Here is an 18236-nt window from a genome sequence, read left to right as displayed (position 1 = left end):
CATTTTTTCCAAGGGAATAAACCGCGAGCTGAAATCAGTTGAATGTTTGCAACGCACCAAATTACCACAAACTGACATCAATTCAATCTTTGCAACACACCAAAGATATGATCACCAACGATAACATTCTGCACTACCGTTTTCAATTGCATCCTATTTCGCGGAATGTGTTGTTGTTATGAAAACATGCGGCAGCAGAACTGTCGAACTGAACGTCACATTTTTTCTCTTTTTTTATGAAAACATATGACAGCAGAACTGCCAAACCGACCGTCACATTTCTTTCATTTCGATTTCGATACAAAAATACCATCCAAGTTTCCGATTATTCCCATGGATTTTTCAAAAATTTCATTCATACAAAACTTGTCCTGACAATTACGAACTCTCTCTCCCTCTCCCTCTCTCTCTCTCTCTCTCTCTCTCTCTCTCTCTCTCTCTCTCTCACACACACACACACACTCACACACACACTCACACACACACTCACACGCACACGCACACACACAAAGTCAGCCAAATCGGTTGAGCCGTTCCCAAGTGATGATCTTTCACACATGCGGTAACTGATTTTTATTTATACACACAACCAGACAGTAATTACAACATTTATAAGACGTAAAAACTGCGCTCTCTGTGACAGTATAAAAACAAAAGTGAATTTCGCTGACGTACTTGTAAATCTGTGTACAGGGCCAACCTCGCTGTGGAATCTCTCTCTACCTTTGGTTGTCGAGGCACTCTATCGCCAAGGCTATCACAAAGGCCCCGCCGCTGACGACGTAATGTTTAATTCTGTCAGACCCTCTCTCCTGCTGCAGAAAACTCGACACTGGACCTGCTTCCCATCTTGCGTGTCTGCCTCCGCTGAGAGAAAAGATACGGCGAAAAAGCATTTCGAATTCAGGTATTTCAATCGCTTTAGACGAGTGGTTTATTTCTCATTCATCTCACTTGTGCACTATCTTTAAATATTTCGATATCGGCGGGATGCTTACGTCTTTACATTCCTTCGTCGATGGAGTTCTGTAAAGTAGAAGCCTGGAGCGGCGTGTTCAAAGCGGTAAGCAGCAAGGATCCGCGTTCTTGTCTGCACAGCATACATCTTAATGAATAACAAATATACTGCTGTGGCGCTGGTAGTGGGTAAGATCCCAAAACAAAACGAGTCTCGAGTGAAACTTCCGTTTATGACAGAGTCAGCTATGACCTATGCCAGTGGCGTGACAGGTAAAGGCCTACTCTTTACTGTTCGTTAGGATAACTATGTAGAAGGTAGGAGAGGTTTGGTCTTGTGTAGTCGTCACATCACGTACCAAGTAAATGGTTTAGCTTGTTATTTCCATTTGGAAATTTCCAAACAAAATAAACACAATTTACTTAAAAATCACAAAAGCTGAGAAATGTCGTCCAAAGTAATTTACGCTGCTAGCCGATTTGACTGTTCTTCGTTTTATAATTCCATCCAGTCAATCTTTTCCTTTTGATTCGCATTTATATCGGTATGTACTGTCCACTTCTATTTCTTGTTGGCTGGCGTCTTCACAAGTACATTTGTACCTTTCAAATCAAGATCAGTCTTGTTTATGGACAGAAGTTCAAAATGTTCAAATGTGTGTGAAATCTTATGGGACTTAGCTGCTAAGATCACCAGTCCCTAAGCTTACACACTACTTAACCTAAATTATCCTAAGGACAAACACACACAGCCATGCCCAAGGGAGGACTCGAACCTCCGCCGGGACCAGCCGCACAGTCCATGACTGCAGCGCCTCTATAGGCCGCTCGGCTAATCCCGCGCGGCATGGACAGAAGTGCCAAAGCTGAACCACTGTCTTGACTCTGGGTAGACGTTTGAAACGTTTTCATTCTTTTCAAGGCAGTAAACGAGCTTCCTGCATACGCGGTTTTAAAAAAAGGTAAATGGTTAATACTGAGAAGATATAATCTTCAGATGCGCCTCGACCAATACACTAGCTAATTTGGCTGTTCGTCAACGAATTTTTTTAAACGTATAAAGCAATAGCTGTTCAAAGGTGCCAGCGAATTTCTGCACCCTTTTCCAATGCAAGAATACCGTAGCTAGCGCTAGATGAAATTAACAGACATAACAGACACATAAACAAGGAATGGTCAAAGGAATTAAATCACTCCCCTGTCAGCAGCAAGCATTCGACAGCCAGTTAGGGCTCGAAAATAGCCGCTGCGCACTCAAATCGTGGCTATACAACCACTTGACACGGCTGGAAGCCCGTAGACATTTTATTCAAATCTTTATCTCTGTTTGCACAAATCTTTTGTTACATGACGACCAACAGACTGTTCTTCTTGAAGGAGCAGCTTTAAATCTGAGTTAAAGAGCACACGTAAACATGCAGCAGCTGACCGTGTAGAGATGATCTCATCGCTGCTTGCCTTCACGTCATCATAACACGTTTCGTCACCTGCGGCTCGAGGAACAGACCGCGTGATAGTTATCCACAGCCCTCGCTAAGCCGTATGCTTACATGACGAGGAGTGGGTACCACACATCTACATCTAAATTATTACTCTGCAAGCCACATTTAAGTGACTGGCAGAGGGTTTAACGAACCTCCTTCGAGCAATTTCTCAAGCGTTCCACTCTCGAAGAGCGCGGGGGGGAAAATGAACACTTCTTTCCGTGCGAGCTCAGATTTCTCTTATTTTATTGCGATGATCATTTCTCCCTCTGCAGGTGGGCTCCAACAAAATATTTTCGCATTCGGTGGAGAAAGGTGGTGACTGAAATTTCATGAGAAGATAGTGCCGCAACGAGAAACGCCATTGTTTTAATGATTGTCACCCAAATTCGCGTATCATATCCGTGGCACTCTTTCCCCTACTTCGCAATAATACAAAACGAGCTGCCCTTCTTTGAACTTTCGCGATGACCTCCGTCACCCCCACATGATGAGGATCCCATACCGGGCAGCAGTATTCCAGAAGAGGACTCAAGAGTGTCTCTTTAGTAGACCCGTTGCATTTTCTACGTGTTCTGCCAATAAATCGCAGTCTTTGGCTCGCTTTCCCCACAACATTATCTACGCAATCGCTCCAGTTTAAGTTATTGGCAATTGTAGTCTCTAAGCATTTAAAGCACTGCACTCAATATGTCAAAAAATATGGATCACGCAGGAGTGGCCAGAAGAGTGGAAAAGATCAGTATTCATCCCCATTCCAAAGACGAAAAGTTCTAAAGAATGCTCAGATTACCGAACAATCGCACTTATTTCACATGCTAGCAAAGTTATGTTGAAAATCTTACAAAATAGACTTCGCCAATATCTAGATCGAGAGCTACCAGAAGAAGAAGCTGGATTTAGGAAAGGAAGAGGAACTAGAGATCAAATTGCTAACATTCGGTGGATTATGGAAAAAGAGAGAGAATTCCAGAAAGATGTGTACCTCTGCTTTATTGACTACGCCAAAGCCTTTGACTGCGTCGATCACAACAAATTATGGAACGTACTGAAAAACATGGGTGTACCAGATCACCTCATTCATCTGATACGGAGTTTATACCTTGACCAAGAAGCCATGGTGAGAACTGTGTATGGAACAACGAAATGGATAAAGATTCAGAAAGGGGTCCGGCAAGGCTGCATACTGTCACCGTACTTATTCAATCTGTAAGCAGAACATGTTATGAGGAATGCGAGGCTAGATGAAGGAGAAACAGGGAATTAAAATAGCTGGAATAAATGTAAACAACCTCAGGTACGTGGATGATACGATCCTGTTGGCAGAAAGTGAAGAAGAATTGAGAACACTCTTGCTGAAGGTGAAAGACGAAAGTGAAAAGGCCGGTCTTATGCTGAATGTGAAGAAAACGAAAATTATGGCAACTACACCTACCAATTCGTGGGCTATAGCAGGAGAAACCATGGAGGTAGTGACCACATTCAGTTATCTCGGTTCCCAGATCTCTGCTGACGGCGATTGCAGCCATGAAATCCGGAGACGCCTGTTGCTCGGTAGACAGGCGATGTCAAACCTTGACAAGGTTATAAGGTCCAGAGATATAACACTAGCAACAAAGATCCGTATTGCGAGGGCTATGGTCTTTCCAGTTGTGATGAACTGAACGGCGAAGAATTGACTCCTTCGAATTGTGGTGTTGGAGGAAACTTCTTAGAGTTCTATGGACTGCAAAGAGAACCAACAGATCAATATTGCAGCAAATTTAACCAAATTTCTCCCTGGAAGGTCTAAGGTCAAACAAAAGCTGACCTACTTTGGACACACAATGCGAAGGCATGCCTCGCTGGAAAAAACATTAATGCTGGGGAAGATTGAAGGAACTAGAAGGAGAGGACGTCAGAGGATGAGATGGATCGATGGCATCACAGAAGCAATGTGTTCCAACCTGGAAAGTCTACGGGAGAAAGTGCAAGACAGGAAAAAGTGGCGTGATTTGGTTCATGGGGTCACGAAGAGTCGGATCCGACTAAACGAATAGAGAGAGAGAGAAAGAGAGAGAGAAGCATTTAAATGAATTCAAAGCCTTCAGATTTGAGAGATTTATCGTGTAATCGAAGTTTAGCCGATTTGTTTTAGTATTCATGTGGATGACCTAACACTTTTCATTATTTAGAGTCAATTGCCACTTATCGCACCTTACAGATACCTTATGTAAATCATTTTTCAATTGGTTTTGATCATCTGATGACTTTATACGACGGTAAATGACAGCATCATCTGCAAATAATATAATTGTAAGAGAGCTGCCCAGATTGTCTCCTGAACCGTTTATGTGGATCAGGAAGGGCAGCGTTGCTTGCGGAACACCAGATATTACTTCTGTTTCACTCGATCACGTTCTGTCAGTTACTACGAACTGTCACCTGTCTGACAAGAAATCGCGAATCCAGTGTCACAACTGAGACGATACTCCGTGGGCACGCAATTTGATTTGAAGTCGCTTTCGAAAAACGATGTCAAGAACCTTCTGGAAATCTAAAAATATGGAATCAGTTTGACATCCCCTGTCGATATCAATCGTTATTTCGTGAGAATAAGGGGCTAGTTGTGTTTCATAAGAATGAGTCCGAGTTGATCATTTGTCAATATCATATTCTTCGAGGTAACCCATAATACACACAAAGAAGAAGCGTTCATGCCAACTCGACGCTCTCTTTCGAAAGGAAGTGGAGGGTCTGAACAAGTAATGTGATCAGAGAGGCTGAAGAAAATAAATGTGGCAGTTCCTAGCATTGTTCTCACTGGAAAACGGCGCTTACTTAGGAGCGACGGAACCACACAGGCAGGTAAAAACTGAGCGGGACCGAGAATCTAACGCAGGAGTTTCAGAAGGATAAGAGAGGTACTGGAGGAATGACGCATGCTCGAATGGTAGAACGCTGCCCACGAGTCCCACATTTGTGTTAGCTGCATCTGCTGGGAAGGTTAACAATACGGTAGTGAAAGTAATGACCCAATTTTGGACTTTTGTTTTGTCAAGCCAACTACCAAGTATGAATTCATGTTCCACTTGTTACCTATACAGCATAAATTACACTGACGAACATGGTGTGCGTTACACCTTGAGCACCTTGACTGAACGCTACCGAACTGGTACTGCAATAATAGCTTGTGGTTTTGTATTACTGACCCTAGACTGCGTGAGTGTCTTGTTCTCGTTTTGATTTCATCAACATCGACAGCTCTAACACGGCGGGACATCGCATCGTGTCAGACTAAACTTCGGTGGCAGATATGGGTACGTCATTCTGTGCTGATTCAGCCATATGCCAGAGTACTGGTTGTGAGGCGGTGATGTATTAGTCGTCCGGCAGCGCTTGACCGGATGTTATCAGTGGGTGTCAACTCTGAAGAACGTGTCGGCTAGGGCCACATTCGAACACCCTCCGCACCGAGGCCGGTCGGAACAGTACAGCCAATAAGCAATCATGGGGACATTTAAGACAGGGCACAGAAACCCGCCCTAACAGGGCTGATATCCAAATTCCCAGCTATGTGAACCAGGGTGATTGTATCCTGTACCCAGTGGCAACTTACACGGTGACCCCAGGTGCTATGCACGTATGACAGTGTCAAATGCAGTCTGACAACACACGGATACCCCCATGTGATGTTGAACTCAGAACGGGGACTAATCTGAAAAGATGATGTGCTGATATTCCTGTGCTCATTGTTGTTATTGGGCGAATTGCTGTCAGCATTCCTCTCTCTGCCCTCATCCCAATGGAAGCCATGACAGTTGCTGCCATGCTGACTGTCCTTGGTGCTTCTGATATATTTGCACTGTCCGTGTTGATACTTGTGTTGTTGCAGAGAAGTCCATTTCCTGAATGGAGGTGGGTGTTGTACCTGTACAATCCTGCACAGCCAAGCTAACAATATGTCAGTCCTCTCAGGCGCTGGTCACGTGGGTCAGTGATATTCTGCATGAGGCTGAACATGGCCCACCTGGACGCATCGATTGCATATTCACGTGACACGCTTGGAGATAAAAATCGATTAAACGATGTCGGCAATCGAAACTGAAACCGTTTTACGTGTTGACATTTTTAATAAAGATCCTAACTGCAACGATTACGTACACTTATCACAACGCAAGGAAATGTATGGAGTACAACAGACAGTACAGAGCAGACATCAATGGCTATCTCACACAGTATTGTCAGCTATGTAGGTAACGCTGGCGGTAGCGACAGACTAATGACTATTGGCCCCAGTCTACCGCCCTCTACCAGTTTAGATACTTCCACCCCCCCCCCTCCCCCCTAAACTGGGCCGGCCGCTGTAGACGAGCGTTCTAGGCACTTCTGTCCGGAACCGCGCTACTGCTGCGGTCGCAGGTTCGAATCCTGCCTCGGGCATGGATGTGTGTGATGTCCTTAGGTTAGTTAGGTTTAAGTAGTTCTAAGTCTAGGGGACTGATAACCTCAGATGTTAAGTCCCATAGTGCTTAGAGCCATTTGAACCCTAAATTGGCATTTGGTCACCGTCACACAGCGTTTCTGATCTGGGGAGCTGACCGGCCAATTTAAAGTGAAACTCTGAATGGCTATTGAGTGCAAGTGTTTTAGGACTAAGAGCTGCATTTTTTAATTTCAGTTACATTTACAAAAGTATAACGAACAGACCACATAGTGCGAAACATTATCCGTTCAGGTGTAATCGGAATATTTATGTATCTCGACAAGGTTTAATCAGGAGTCGGGTTTCGAACAGAAAAATGTGGCCAGTCACACCTACATCGGGTTAGCTGGCAACCCTGGCTGTGACGGCCGTGGCTGCTCACCTGCACGGCGGCGCCGGTGCTCTGGGGCGCCGCCCGCTCCCTGGACGGCGTCGCGGCGGCGGGGGCGGCGGGCGACGCCTCCTTGGCGGCGTGCTCGTCGCGGCTCTTGAAGCAGTTGGCGCACAGGTCGCGCCGCCACGCGTTCTGCACGAACTGCCGGCACTGGCCCACCATGGAGGACTCCTGTACACACACAACACACGTATCCTCAGATAGGGTAGTCGAACCTTAAAGCCGGCCAGAGTGGCCGTGCGGTTCTAGGCGCTACTGTCTGGAACCAAGCGACCGCTACGATCGCAGGTCCGAATCCTGCCTCGGGCATGGAGGTGTGTGATGTCCTTAGGTTAGTTAGGTTTAATTAGTTCTAAGTTCTAGGTGACTGATGACCTCAGAAGTTAAGTCTCATAGTGCTCAGAGCCATTTGAATCGAACCTTAAATGTTTGGAGACGCATGATTGGGTATTACATGGAAGTATCACTCAGTTTTATTAGAGGGTAAGAGGGTGGCACCCTTCGTTTCGCTGGTAGGAAATTGGAAAAATGCATGTACACCGTGTATTGAAATACTGTTAGAGAATCGGAGAACCAGGCTAGAAAGTGATACCGGGAATATATTACGTAAGCCACCGCGAATTTTCACAAATTTAAATTGCAGTTGTTTCAAAGAAAATGCCTTTTGCATGCTGCACATCGATTTTTTTTTTAATTTTTATTTATGCACCCAAGCGCTTTTCGCCTTTTTTTAAAAGGCATCTTCAGTGGGTGTCCTGAAATATTACATGATTTGTCCTTTTTACACATAGGTTATGGTTTCACATCTAGGTTATAGATTTAAAAGCAGTTCCTTAACGTTTTTTACGAAATGGAAAGGTACTTACAGGTAACTTCTAATTCACTGCATCTAAGCAAACTGCTTTTTCTCATCTGGCAACCAGGTGGAATCTTACACTTCACTTTCAGTTCACTGTTTTCGTTACACATCACTGTAACTGCCATCTTTTTAATACAGAGATTCAGTTGTTTTTTTAAGTGTTACCAACCAATGTGTAACGAAACAGTGAACTGAAAGTGAAGTGTGCCGGCCGGTGTGGCCGTGCGGTTCTAGGCGCTTCAGTCTGAAACCTCGTGACCACTACGGTCGCAGGTTCGAATCCTGCCTCGGGAATGGATGTGTGTGATGTCCTTAGGTTAGTTAGGTTTAAGTAGTTCTAAGTTCTAGGCGACTGATGACCTCAGAAGTTAATTCTCATTGTGCTCAGAGCCATTTTGAAAGTGAAGTGTAAGATGTCCACCTGGTTGCCAGATGAGAAAAAGCAGTTTGCTTAGATGCAGTGAATTGGAAGTTACCTGTAAGTACCTTTCCATTTCGTAAAAAACGTAAAGGAACTGATTTTAAATCTGTAATCTAGATGTAAAACCATAACCTATGCGTAAAAAGGACAGATCATGTAATATTTCAGGACACCCACTGAAGATGCCTTGTAAAAAAAGGCGAAACGGGTCTGTGTGCAGAAATAAATATAAAAAATTTCGATGTGTAGCATGCAAAAGGCATTTTCTTTGAAACAATTGCAATTTATATACAGCTGCGGCGAAAATGGCCAGTACAAGAAACGTGTTTCACAAATTTCTTTGGCGTGCGACAGAGGGCCGAAAAAGTACCGTACCTGGCGAAAACAAAGGGAAGAATCCATTGTGATTTCACCGTACTGTCGTCCATAAATCGCTGGAAACATACTGGTTCCATTACATCGTTGACTTTCTGGGACAAAAACCGGTTATGATATTTTTTGAATAAAGGTAGTCTCAGTTGCAAAACTATTTTTGTTAATGTCAGTTACGCGTTTCGCCTTTGTGGGGCATCATCAGATTATGTAAAAATGTAGCAGAAGAAACTTCATTCGTCAGTTGCTATAACAGGGCATAAAATAAGAACAAATGATCATCTAGGTAAGGTATCCGTCCGACAGAAGACGGAAGTGAAAAGTTTATGTACTGAGACGGGATCAGCATGATGTGATCCGGTTTTTACTCTCTTTCGGTTCCGATAAGACTTGACGAACGGATACCTTATCCAGACGACTTTTTATTCTCATTTTTTGCGCTGTTGTGGAAAATGACGAATGACGCTTCTTCTGCTACATGCTACATCTTACACAAGGGCGAAACACGTAATTGTTATCAGTATTTTTGCCGGCCGCCGTGGCCGAGCGGTTCTAGGAGCTCAGTCCGGAACCGCGCTGCTGCTACGGTCGCAGGATCGAATCCTGCCTCAGGCATGGATGTGTGTGATGTCCTTAGGTTAGTTAGGTTTAAGTAGTTCTAAGTCTAGGGGACTGATGACCTCAGATGTGAAGTTCCATATGGCTTAGAACAATTTGCACCATTTATTGTTATCAGTTTTTTAACCGAGACTCCCTTTATTTAAAAAAATCGCCGAAAACAGTCAGAACTGTTAAATATCTAGGAATATGCGTGTGTAGCTGCTGCAACCAGAACAACCACACAAAACAGATTGCAGGAATGGCAGGGAATCGCTCGAACACTCCTAACAAAATTTAACTCAACCACGACGGAGCTATCTCATAAAACCACCGTTACGCCGATTCTTAAGTGTTGTTCACCAATCTTGAACCGTTGCTAGATGGGATTATTACAGGAGGTAAGGATAAGACTGTAGAAGAACTGCTTATTTCATCCCGATTTCGTTTAGTGGGCGCAAGAGTGTCACCTAGGTGTTTAGCGAAGTCAGTTACCGGACGCTGCTTGAGCGGCATCGTGCATCACAGAGAGACCGCTCCCTAAATTCCGAGAGCCCTAGTTCCGAAATGAGACAAGTCGTATATTACTCCCTCCCCAAATCTGATCAAGCGACCAAGATGTTAAAATAAGAGAAATTCCACCTTATAAAGACTTGATTTACAGTCGTTCTTTCAATTGATTATTAGCTACTGAAGCAGAGAGGGCGCAGCAGAGGATGGGGACCACTAGTTGGTGGCGGTAACACACTATGTGCCCCCTGACTACAAATGTAGATTTACATATCACAGACGCACTGACAACTCCGATGAAAATGAGGTAAGCGCGAGCAGTGTAATGCTGTTTTTGGGTAGCTGTTATAGCAGACGAGTACACAGAAGGGAGAGCACGAAGCCACCACCAGCACGTAGCCAATTCTCTCCACTAACATCAGGAAACAGGAGGCCGCCAAGTTTAACGTCCCTGTCCAACGAACGGATCACAATCCTTCCTAAGAAGTCAGGTAATGAGAAATTTTCCGGCAACATCCTCTTTTCTCTGCTACCCAGTTACTGGCGACTAAAAATTCCTTCATTAGTGGGATGTGAACAGCCACCTCTGGATCGAGTGCTCTGGTATTGAGGAACGTCCCTAACCTCGGCTATGAAAGTGTGGAACTAGTAGCTGCTTGAAAAAAAAAAAAAAATGTTCTTACCTGGAGTAAATGTATACTTCACAAACAGATTTTTTGCGAAGAATCTACAATTACTCTCCACATTCCTGCAGACTGCTCCCATACTGTTATGTATGCGAACAAAGCGTCATTATCATATACTCCAGTGGTAATTACTAATCAGATACTCTGTCCCACCCCCCCTCTCTCTCCCCCCCCCCTCTCTCTCTCTCTCTCTCTGACACGCACGCACGCCCACCCACCCACCCACACACACACACACAAACACACACACACACACACACAGAGTAATATATACAGGGTGGTCCAGTCATCGCATAAATACTACATTCAGGAACGTTATAATCCTGAGAGATGCCAAACATGTCAAAGTAACATATCTCGTCTCCTCTCTCTATTGCAGTAAACTTCTCTTATCTTCTTTTTCGAACAATCGGACGCGGAATTAGCACAAGTCTGCTCACAGTAGAGAACTTGATCGGTCATAATTTACTGCCTCCAGTGCCTGCCGTGCACACTTCTGCGCCTTGTCAAAGTGGCGAGCCTGCGCTTTACTCGGAAAGGTGACGTCACTTCGCGGCGGCCGTAAACAAGTGCCGGGCAGCTGCGATAAGTGATGTCATCTGCGACTCGTACAGGGCGATCGGATTTCTTACGTAAAAATACGAACAACAGGCTACATCAACAGCAGTTTGAGGACGGCTGCTATCTAGCTTGCGTCTGTATTTGAATGGACTATCATTGTTTCTAGCTAAACAAACTACTCGTTACCTCAATGACATACGACAAACGATCCTCCTAAGGGTGTACTTGGCGCAGAATGTTGCACCAGCATATTTCATCGTGCTCTGCCGGGCACTTCCTGATGTACAGTACCCCTATCAGCGAATGGAAGAAGTGGACAAATCTCTTGGCCTGCATGCTCCTGGGTATTCATCTGCAGTATCTTTTCAAGTTTAAGATCTACGCAATATATGGTAAAAAGTAAGTATTTCTTCTCATGCAAGTTTTGGAAGCATGTGAGACAGACAGTACGAATTATCCTAGTGAATTCGAGCGTGTCCCAAACTGACTGTCGCGACAGGGAATACATGCAGGAGTAAGTACTGGACACTTGGGTGAGTCGCCTTTAACTATTCGTAAAACGAAGTAATAAATGACAAGTCCAACTAAAATTTGCTTCAACTGACATACTAAGTATAACAAACTCGTAATGTAGACTCGAAGGATTTTCAAGCCAACGTTAGTGTACTGTCAGCGTTTCTTATCATTTGTAAGTGACAATCTAGTTCATTGCTTATTGCCTACTGTTTTCGACACATCCAGTACGTGCAACCTATTACTTTCATTTCTGCTGCGTTTCAGTCATTACTAGGCGAAGTGACAATGACCCCAATTAACACAAACGAGGTCGTGTGTGACTGGTAAAAGAGGAAGAAGTTTTGAAATGAAAATGAAATTTATTTATCTGTAGTGAATTGTTAACTTAACAAACGTGTAGCTCTGACTCTTTAAGAATTGTTCCTTAAAAATTATGGTTATTAAGATCAACAAGATATGCACCCAGTCACCAGAATTTACTGTGCATTGGGAATTGCCAGCACTTTCGCATTGTAAACAACCACTGGCGGTGAATTCTACGACACATGAAGCAAAATTGGAGACGAGTTCAATTGGACAAACAGAGCAAGAAGTGCAGTTTGTTATCGCACTGGACTCGCGTTCAGGAGAACTAGGAGCAGTCCTCGTCTGCCCATCTACACGAGATCAAATACGAAGGTTTGCAGCAGACTGGTTTTCAGTTCAACACTTCATGAGTGCAATCACTTGCTCGAATCTTTCAACTAGCATAGCATACAACTTTCGTGTTACATCCTTTTGGTTATTTGTTGTTCCATGTTTTCTGCACCATATCAACGTTTGGGCATAATTAAATGAATATCACCTTCTTTATAGATGTTAAGTCCCTAAATGCAAAATACAAAATTAAAAGAAATGATTCACCTCCTAAATTCAGATCAAGATGTTTCATAATAGTGATACCGGACTGACAGTTACTTAGTCGAAGTTCTTGTCAAGCATAAATGAAACATGGACCAACTGTCATGCTTTTTGTCTAATTATTCTTTGCACTAAACATTTTTGATGAGCTCAAACTGTGTTCGGTGTTGTTCATATGATAGTATTCCGTTCCAAGAATAAAAGGGTTTCATCTCACTGTCAATAACAAGAGTCAGTGGTCAAGGGCAACTCCCTGCTACTCCCTTCGACCAGGAGCCTTACTTTCACAGAGCGGAGTTTCCTAGGAACGAAAAAAGGTAATCTGATTAACTGAAGATTGTAATGAGTTGATGGGGATGTGCTCGGTTGGTTGATCTGAAAGAACTGTCCGCTGAAGGCAGGTGTCGTAATTTGAACGCATGTGCAGAATAGTTTTAACATCTCGCGATTTTGAAGTCTTAAATAAGGATTAAATGATTAATTTAAGCGTAATTCAACTTACATTACATTTATAGTTACTCGAAAACAATTACCGTGATCCTAGATTCCTCTGTAGAAAGAGGTATTAACTGTTCATCTAATTTGTGAAAGCATATACAACATAGTATCGATTATCCTAATGCCGGCCGGTGTGGCCGAGCGGTTCTAGGCGCTTCAGTCTGGAACCGCGCGACCGCTACGGTCACAGGTTCGAATCCTGCCTTGGACATGGATGTGTGTGATGTCCTTAGGTTAGTTAGGTTTAAGTAGTTCTAAGTTCTAGGGGACTGATGACCTCAGATGTTAAGTTCCATAGTGCTCAGAGCTATTTGATTATCCTAAACAACTGGGGATGGGAGCTGTTCGGATAACTGACTTTCGAATAACCGACCATTTACGAAAGCATGCGTACCAGTGTTTATAGGAATTTGAGACACAAACACTGAATTAAAAACAATACTATACACAGAAATGTTCTATCATACGTCTCATGAATAACCCAAAGAACTGATTACACAGCCTAGTTTGAAACGTTCAAAGTAATCATTAAAGTACAGCTAGAGTTTACAAAATTTTTTCTTGCTTCAGGGCTGAGATCTTTTTTTTTTTAGCTAAGTGCAGTCGTAAATTTTATAACGGCATGACTGTTCTTTTTAATGTCCGATCTTGTTGCTTCGCCGGCTCCATATTCGCGAGCTAAATTTGATCCATTATTTACGTTTCTACGACAGGTCTAGAGATTTTACGTTTTCCGGAAAGAAAAAAAAATGCATTATTCACGCGTAGTCGCTATTGAGAACAGCGTGATCTGATATAAGCAAGGGTTCAGACATCAACAATGACGGCCAACCTCGGAACTCTGCTGTCCATACAGCGCAAGCGCAAATTTTAATTTGCTAACAGGAATGCTTTCCATTGACCGATGTCTCAGGTGCTCGGTATTCGGATAATCGCTGCACTACTGTACGTAACTCCGTCATGGAATGGAATTTAGTGAAGTCACTGTATGACGATACGTGCGCCAGACACTGTTTCAAATACTGTTGAAAGAAATAAACAGGAGACGACTGACCTCTGTGGGGCCCGCCTGTGTAGCGGACACTACATTGGGCGGCATTGTGCCGCAACGGAGTTGATGCTGCTGTTACGGGTCACAACAATCTCTGTGGCGAGGATGTACTATTGTTGATACCGAAACGTGAAAATAGAGCTTTAGCTGACGACGCACAGCTAGGCGAAACACAGCCTGCGACACTGTTCGCGTAAAACACGGTAGCCGCGCGCGTTGAACGCACCTGACTAAACTGGTCTCTGCCACGTGAGGACCTTTATAACAAAAGGAGCTCTCCTCTTCTCCCTCCCCTCCTCTCCCGCCATTATTACCCCCCCCCCCCTCCAACTCGCTCCTTCACACGGTGATAAGAAACTTTACCACGAAAAGCAACGCAGCCGCTACGAGGGAATATGTGTCGCTGCCGTCATGCGACCCACTCTCTGAGAAAGATTTAAAGACGTTTCGCGATCATACGATTAGATACTTTTGTTTTCATCTCGAGTCGTAATTGTCATATCTTTACCTCATTGACTCGTTCGAGAAAGGAGGAGACGGGCTGGAAAAAGCTCTTGATCGGTAGGGAGTTTCTTTTTTGATATCTTATCCGGCGAAGTAGTTGCATAAGCGGCGTGGAGTAGGTCTATAATATCTTGTCTTCCCATCTCTTCCGAGGCTGTTTATATTTTGTCACTAATACGTAGCAGCCCAGTCAGCGATGAATCAAAACTGAAAATAATGTTAATTCGTCGAAATCTTCGATTTCAACAGTTAAGTTAAGCGTTGAGAGAAATTGAGCAACCCAGACATCGAGCTGGCTCGAAAGTTTTGTCGGTATCTTGTGATTAGTGTCGCAAACAACCATCTCTCTCTCTCTCTCTCTCTCTCTCTCTCTATCTCTCCCTCTCTCTCCCTCTCTCTCCCTCTCTCTCCCTCTCTCATCATGTGGATTCTGTAGTTAAACTACTTGGTATTCTACGAACTTCGAGCTTCGTAGCCTGGTTTCAATTCCCTGCTATAGTAACGATATTGATAAATGTTTACTTAATGCTCATAAATAACGTAAGATGGAGAAGAAAAAAAGCAATTAAAAAACAAAATCGATCAAGAGGGTGAGGAGGAGAAGAACAGGTAATCTATTCTCACTCCCAGTGTACTCCGCTCTGTTCAAGTCTGTCTCAGCGAAGTGGTTCAAATGGCTCTGAGCACTATGGGACTTAACTTCTGAGGTCATCAGTCCCCTAGAACTTAGAACTACTTAAACCTAACTAACCTAAGGAAATCACACACATCCATGCCCGAGGCAGGATTCGAACCTGCGACCGTAGCGGTCACGCGGTTCCAGACTGTAGCGCCTAGAACCGCTCGGCCACCCAGGCCGGCTCAGCGAAGTGGCTGATGGATTTAGCGGAACTGATGCAAACAGACTACCAAGCGTAATTACCAGACGGATTTAATTTTAGTGCGTCAACATCTCGCTAAACGAGACGATTTTAAATTTAATCACATACAACTTGAAACTTCCTGGCAGGTTAAAACTGTGTGCCAGGAAGTTTCATATTAGCGCACACTCCGCTGCAGAGTGAAAATCTCATTCTGGAAACATCCCCCAGGCTGTGACTAAGCCATGTCTCCACAATATCCTTTCTTTGAGGAGTGCTGGTTTTGCAAGGTTCGCAGGAGAGCTTCTGTAAGGTTTGGAAGGTAGGAGACGAGGTACTGGCAGAAGTAAAGCTGTGAGGAGGGGGCGTGAGTCGTGCTTGGGTAGCTCAGTTGGTAGAGCACTTGCCCGCGAAAGGCAAAGGTCCCGAGTTCGAGCCTCGGTCCAGCACACAGTTTTAATCTGCCAGGAAGTTTCATATCAGCGCACACTCCGCTGCAGAGTGAAAATCTCATTCTCGCCACATACAACTTTTCGGCAACCTTTAGCTAACCGTATCACTTCTACGTCCATAAACGTAGCAGACACAGTCTACTCTTGCTAGCTAAAGTTGGAAGCAACTTGGAAACAATGCCGGTCCATGTAATACGATTTCTATCGATTCAGCTATTTTCAGTCAGCGTCCTCACAGAAAGTCGTCTTAGAGCATAGTAGACACCGCTCAACTACCACAATGCCGCCGGACGTGTCCCCAAAGACAGAGAAGGGGAACGCGATAAAGGTAAGAGATACATACTAGGCCAACCAGTACTAAGCAAACAGAATAAGGAATGCTTATTACGCGTACGACAGACCCCATGAGAGATTTTTCATGTAGGCTGTAGAACTTAGGCAAAGTTCCTCAGGGCTGTGAGAGATTTTTTTCAGCCACTTTCTGAAACACGTATTTACAGGCTGTGATCCTTACCCAGAATATTCGTGCCCGATTGGAAGAACGGCTACATTAGAGTGTCATTGCGGTGATCCTGAAGAAGTGCCCTTGTTCTGGCACTTGTGGTGTTCAGTTCTAAGACTGGTTTGATGCAGTTCTCCACGCCGGTCTATCCTGTGCAGGACTCCTCATCTCTGCGTAACCACCGGAGCACACACCCATTTCAACAGCAGTCAAACCTTGCTCTGCGTCTCCGATTTTTATCCCTCCCCCCCTCCCCTCATTCTCCACTATCTCCCTCATCCCTGTATAAACGTACTAATAATTCCTGGATGCCTCAGCATGTCTTAGCAACCGATCTCTTATTTTAGTTAAGTTGTTCCATAAATTTCTTTTGTCCTTGGTTCAGTTCAATGCCTTTCCATTAATTATCCGACCCACCCCTCTAATCCTCATCATTCTACTGGAGCACCAAATGTAATCCGCTGAATTACAGGCCTATATCACTAACGTCGATTTGCAGTAGGGTTTTGGAACATATACTGTATTCGAACATTATGAAATACCTCGAAGAAAACGATTTACTGACTCATAGTCAGCTCGGTTTCAGAAAATATCGTTCTTGTGAAACACAACTAGCTCTTTATACTCATGAAGTAATGAGTGCTATCGACAGGGAATGTCAAATTGATTCCATATTTTTAGATTTCCAGAAGGCTTTCGACACCGTTCCTCACAAGCGTCTTCTAACCAAACTGCGTGCCTACGGAATATCGCCTCAGTTGTGCGACTGGATTCGTGATTTCCTGTCAGAAAGGTCACAGTTCGTAGTAACAGACGGAAAGTCATCGAGTAAAACAGAAGTAATATCCGGTGTTCCCCAAGGAAATGGTATAGGCCCTCTATTGTTCCTGATCTTTATTAACGACATAGGAGACAATCTGAGTAGCCGTCTTAGATTGTTTGCAGATGATGCTGTCATTTACCGTCTTGTAAAGTCATCAGGTGATCAAAACGACTTGCAAAATGATTTAGATAAGATATCTGTATGGTGCGAAAAGTAGCAATTGTCCCTGAATAAGGAAAAGTGTGAAGTTATTCACATGAGTACTAAAAGAAATCAGCTAAATTTCGATAACGCGATAAGTCCCACAAATCTGAGGGCTGTAAATTCAACTAACTACTTAGGAATTACAATTACAAATAACCTAAATTGGAACGATTAGATAGATAATATTGTGGGTAGAGCAAACCAAAGACTGCGATTCATTGGCAGAATACTTAGAAGGTGTAACAGGTCTTCTAAAGAGACTGCTTGCACCACGCTTGTCCGCCCTATTCTGGAGTACTGCTGTGCGGTGTGGGATCCGCATCAGGTGGGACTGACGGATGACATCAAAAAATTACAAAGAAGGGCAGATTGTTTGGTATTATCGCGAAATAGGGGAGATAGTGTCACGGACATGATACGTGAATTGGAGTGGCAATCATTAAAACAAAGGCGTTTTTCGTTGCGACGGGATCTTCTCATGAAATTTCAATCACTAGTTTTCCTCTGCGATTGCGAAAACATTCTGTTGGCACCCACCTACATAGGGAGAAATGATCATCAAGATAAAATAAGAGAAATCAGGGCTCGCATAGAAAAATTTAAGTGCTCGTTTTTCCCGC

At 43.9% G+C, this 18236-nt stretch overlaps 1 protein-coding gene across 1 annotated transcript in view; it reads right to left on the bottom strand.

Annotated features, from left to right (window-relative positions):
• Positions 1 to 18236, bottom strand: part of LOC124795581 — a 479635-nt gene that overhangs the window by 80106 nt on the left and 381293 nt on the right. The window contains exon 4 of the mRNA XM_047259653.1: positions 7346 to 7471. Coding sequence (XP_047115609.1) covers positions 7346 to 7462 — 117 coding nt within the window. The 5' untranslated portion in view covers positions 7463 to 7471. The remainder of the gene's footprint in view (positions 1 to 7345; positions 7472 to 18236) is intronic.

The sequence above is a fragment of the Schistocerca piceifrons genome, chromosome 4 (assembly GCF_021461385.2).
Source record: "Schistocerca piceifrons isolate TAMUIC-IGC-003096 chromosome 4, iqSchPice1.1, whole genome shotgun sequence".
NCBI classification, from domain to species: Eukaryota; Metazoa; Arthropoda; class Insecta; order Orthoptera; family Acrididae; genus Schistocerca; species Schistocerca piceifrons.
This window is presented reverse-complemented; position numbering and strand designations above follow the sequence as displayed.